Raw genomic sequence first — 2,205 nt, 5'->3', positions numbered from 1 at the left:
GAACAACACGCTAAATCAAGAAAATACAAAAGTCAACAGAAGAAAGTATTCAAAAGAGATACAAAATTTTAAATAAAACAAACGGAACAATTTTGAAAAAAACAAAAAGAATAAAACAAATTGAGACAAACATTTAAGTGCTTTATAAAAACAAAAGAAAAAGAAAACAAATTAAATGAACCTTTTGGAATATAGAACTTTGTGGAATTGAAAACAAATATCAATAACAACAAATTTGAAAGAGTTTTGAAAAAGAGTGAAGTGATTGGTATTGATGATGATGATGGCATTACGACTGTTTATAATAAGCCTTATAATGGCCTTGACTTTAATCAAGGCCGGTGAATCGTATGCCGTGGGCCAATCCAAATATGGCCGCATTGAGAAATTCCCCTACCAAGTGATGCTGATTGGCAAACAGCTGTGGCGCAAACGTATACTGTGTGGTGGTACCCTGCTGGATAACCGTTGGATTCTAACAGCCGGCCATTGTACCATGGGTGTGACCCACTTCGATGTTTATATGGGCACCAAGAGTGTCGATGAATCTGTGGAAGCGGGCAAGGTTGTGATGCGCAGCAACAAATTCATTGTCCATGAACATTTTAATCCTCGCACGGCTGCCAATGATATTGCCCTGGTAAAGCTACCCGAAGATGTGGTATTTTCATCGCGTATTAAGCCCGCCACCTTGCCACACAGCCTGCGCAATGATCAATTTGTGGGTTCACGTGTTGTGGCCACCGGTTGGGGTGCAGCTGGCGAAACTTCCAATTCGGATCCCATGCAGTATACCGAATTGAGGGTAATTTCCAATGCCGAGTGTGCTGATGAATTTGATGTTATCACAGATGGTATTTTGTGTGCCAAGGGCTTGAAAGATGAGACAGTGTGCACGGGAGATTCGGGCGGTCCTTTGGTGCTGAAGGGTAGCCAGGTTGTGGTGGGCATTACCAGCTTTGGCCCAGCCGATGGTTGTGAAACAAATATACCCGGCGGCTTTACACGTGTTACACATTATCTGGATTGGATTGATGCGAAAATTGGTAACAGTCATGCAAGTCAACAACAACAACAGCAGAAGCAACAACAACCTAAGCAAAAACATTTAGATGATGGTCGCTATCATCCGCAATATAATGTTCAACATAAATCGATGGTCAATACGCCGAGAGATCATCCCAATATTGTGTGAATTGAGGGTGTTGTGAAGACGAAACAATCAGGGATTCCCCTGTATTGAATATTATTGCTGAATCTCATCTGAAATGACTGACTGAACCTAATAGCTTTATTTTTTATTATTTTGATTGGTAGTTACAATCGATCCTATCCAGTAATTATAGTATGTAAGCATGTTATTATTTATTTATTGCAATTATTTATAAGGCATCAATACAGGAATTAGTTTATTTGAAAAATAATAATAATAATGTGAAAGTGAAAAAGGAAATGTGATGAGAAATTGAAAAAATCCAAATTTTTAAAAGATTATTTTATACATTTTTTTAATGTGAAGAGAATCCTAAGAGAATCCTAATTAATAATTAACCATAAAAGTTTACCCAGACCTAGACAATATTTTGTTTTTAATTTGTATTGCTTGCTCGGGTACAAATAACAGCTGTTCGTAAACAGCTGATATAAACACTTAGATTTTTACGTGTTACTCTCTTATTTTATTTTTTAAAATAAAATATTGAGATGTTACGATTTTCTCCTTTGTAAAAAGAATCTCTAAACACTTCCTTTTTCATTAAAAATGTATATTTAATACATATATATATATATATATTGGAAAAATACAGAAATATATAAAATTATTAAGAAGAAAATTCATTGAGCAAAACAAAATATAAATTGTGTAAAAGAGAAAGAGAGAGAGAGAGTAAAATTTTTGAGTGAGAGCATTGACATTTTTAAATGATTAGTCATATTTTGTTGTTCCTATTAACGTAACATAATTTAATTATTTTGTTTTTATTGTTTTTGTTGAAATAAAACATTTTTATAACCTTTAATATTTTTCTTGAAAGGAAGTAATAAAACTAAAAAACCTCTCTTTCTCTTTTTATTAAACAAATGTGATATTAAATATTTCCATAGTTCTCGAAAGAGGAAAAATATATATTTTTTTAAATTTAAATAATAATAAAAAATATTTTCCTTATTTGCATATGAATTTAATTAAGTACAGTTTATTTA

At 33.0% G+C, this 2,205-nt stretch overlaps 1 protein-coding gene across 1 annotated transcript; it reads left to right on the top strand.

Annotated features, from left to right (window-relative positions):
• Positions 1-278: 278 nt before the first annotated feature.
• Positions 279-1,195, top strand: LOC133324708 (brachyurin-like). Its single transcript, XM_061533550.1, has one exon. It carries the CDS (start codon positions 281-283, stop codon positions 1,193-1,195), a length of 915 nt encoding a protein of 304 aa, XP_061389534.1. The 5' UTR covers positions 279-280.
• Positions 1,196-2,205: the final 1,010 nt, after the last annotated feature.

Source organism: Musca vetustissima, unplaced genomic scaffold (genome assembly GCF_032173495.1).
Source record: "Musca vetustissima isolate MV318-11 ecotype Yass unplaced genomic scaffold, APGP_CSIRO_Mvet_v1 utg30608, whole genome shotgun sequence".
NCBI lineage: Eukaryota > Metazoa > Arthropoda > Insecta > Diptera > Muscidae > Musca > Musca vetustissima.
This window is presented reverse-complemented; position numbering and strand designations above follow the sequence as displayed.

Coding starts and splice junctions, on each gene's coding strand:
- LOC133324708 (XM_061533550.1), top strand. CDS start 281: ATGATGGCATTACGACTGTTTATAATAAGCCTTATAATGGCCTTGACT.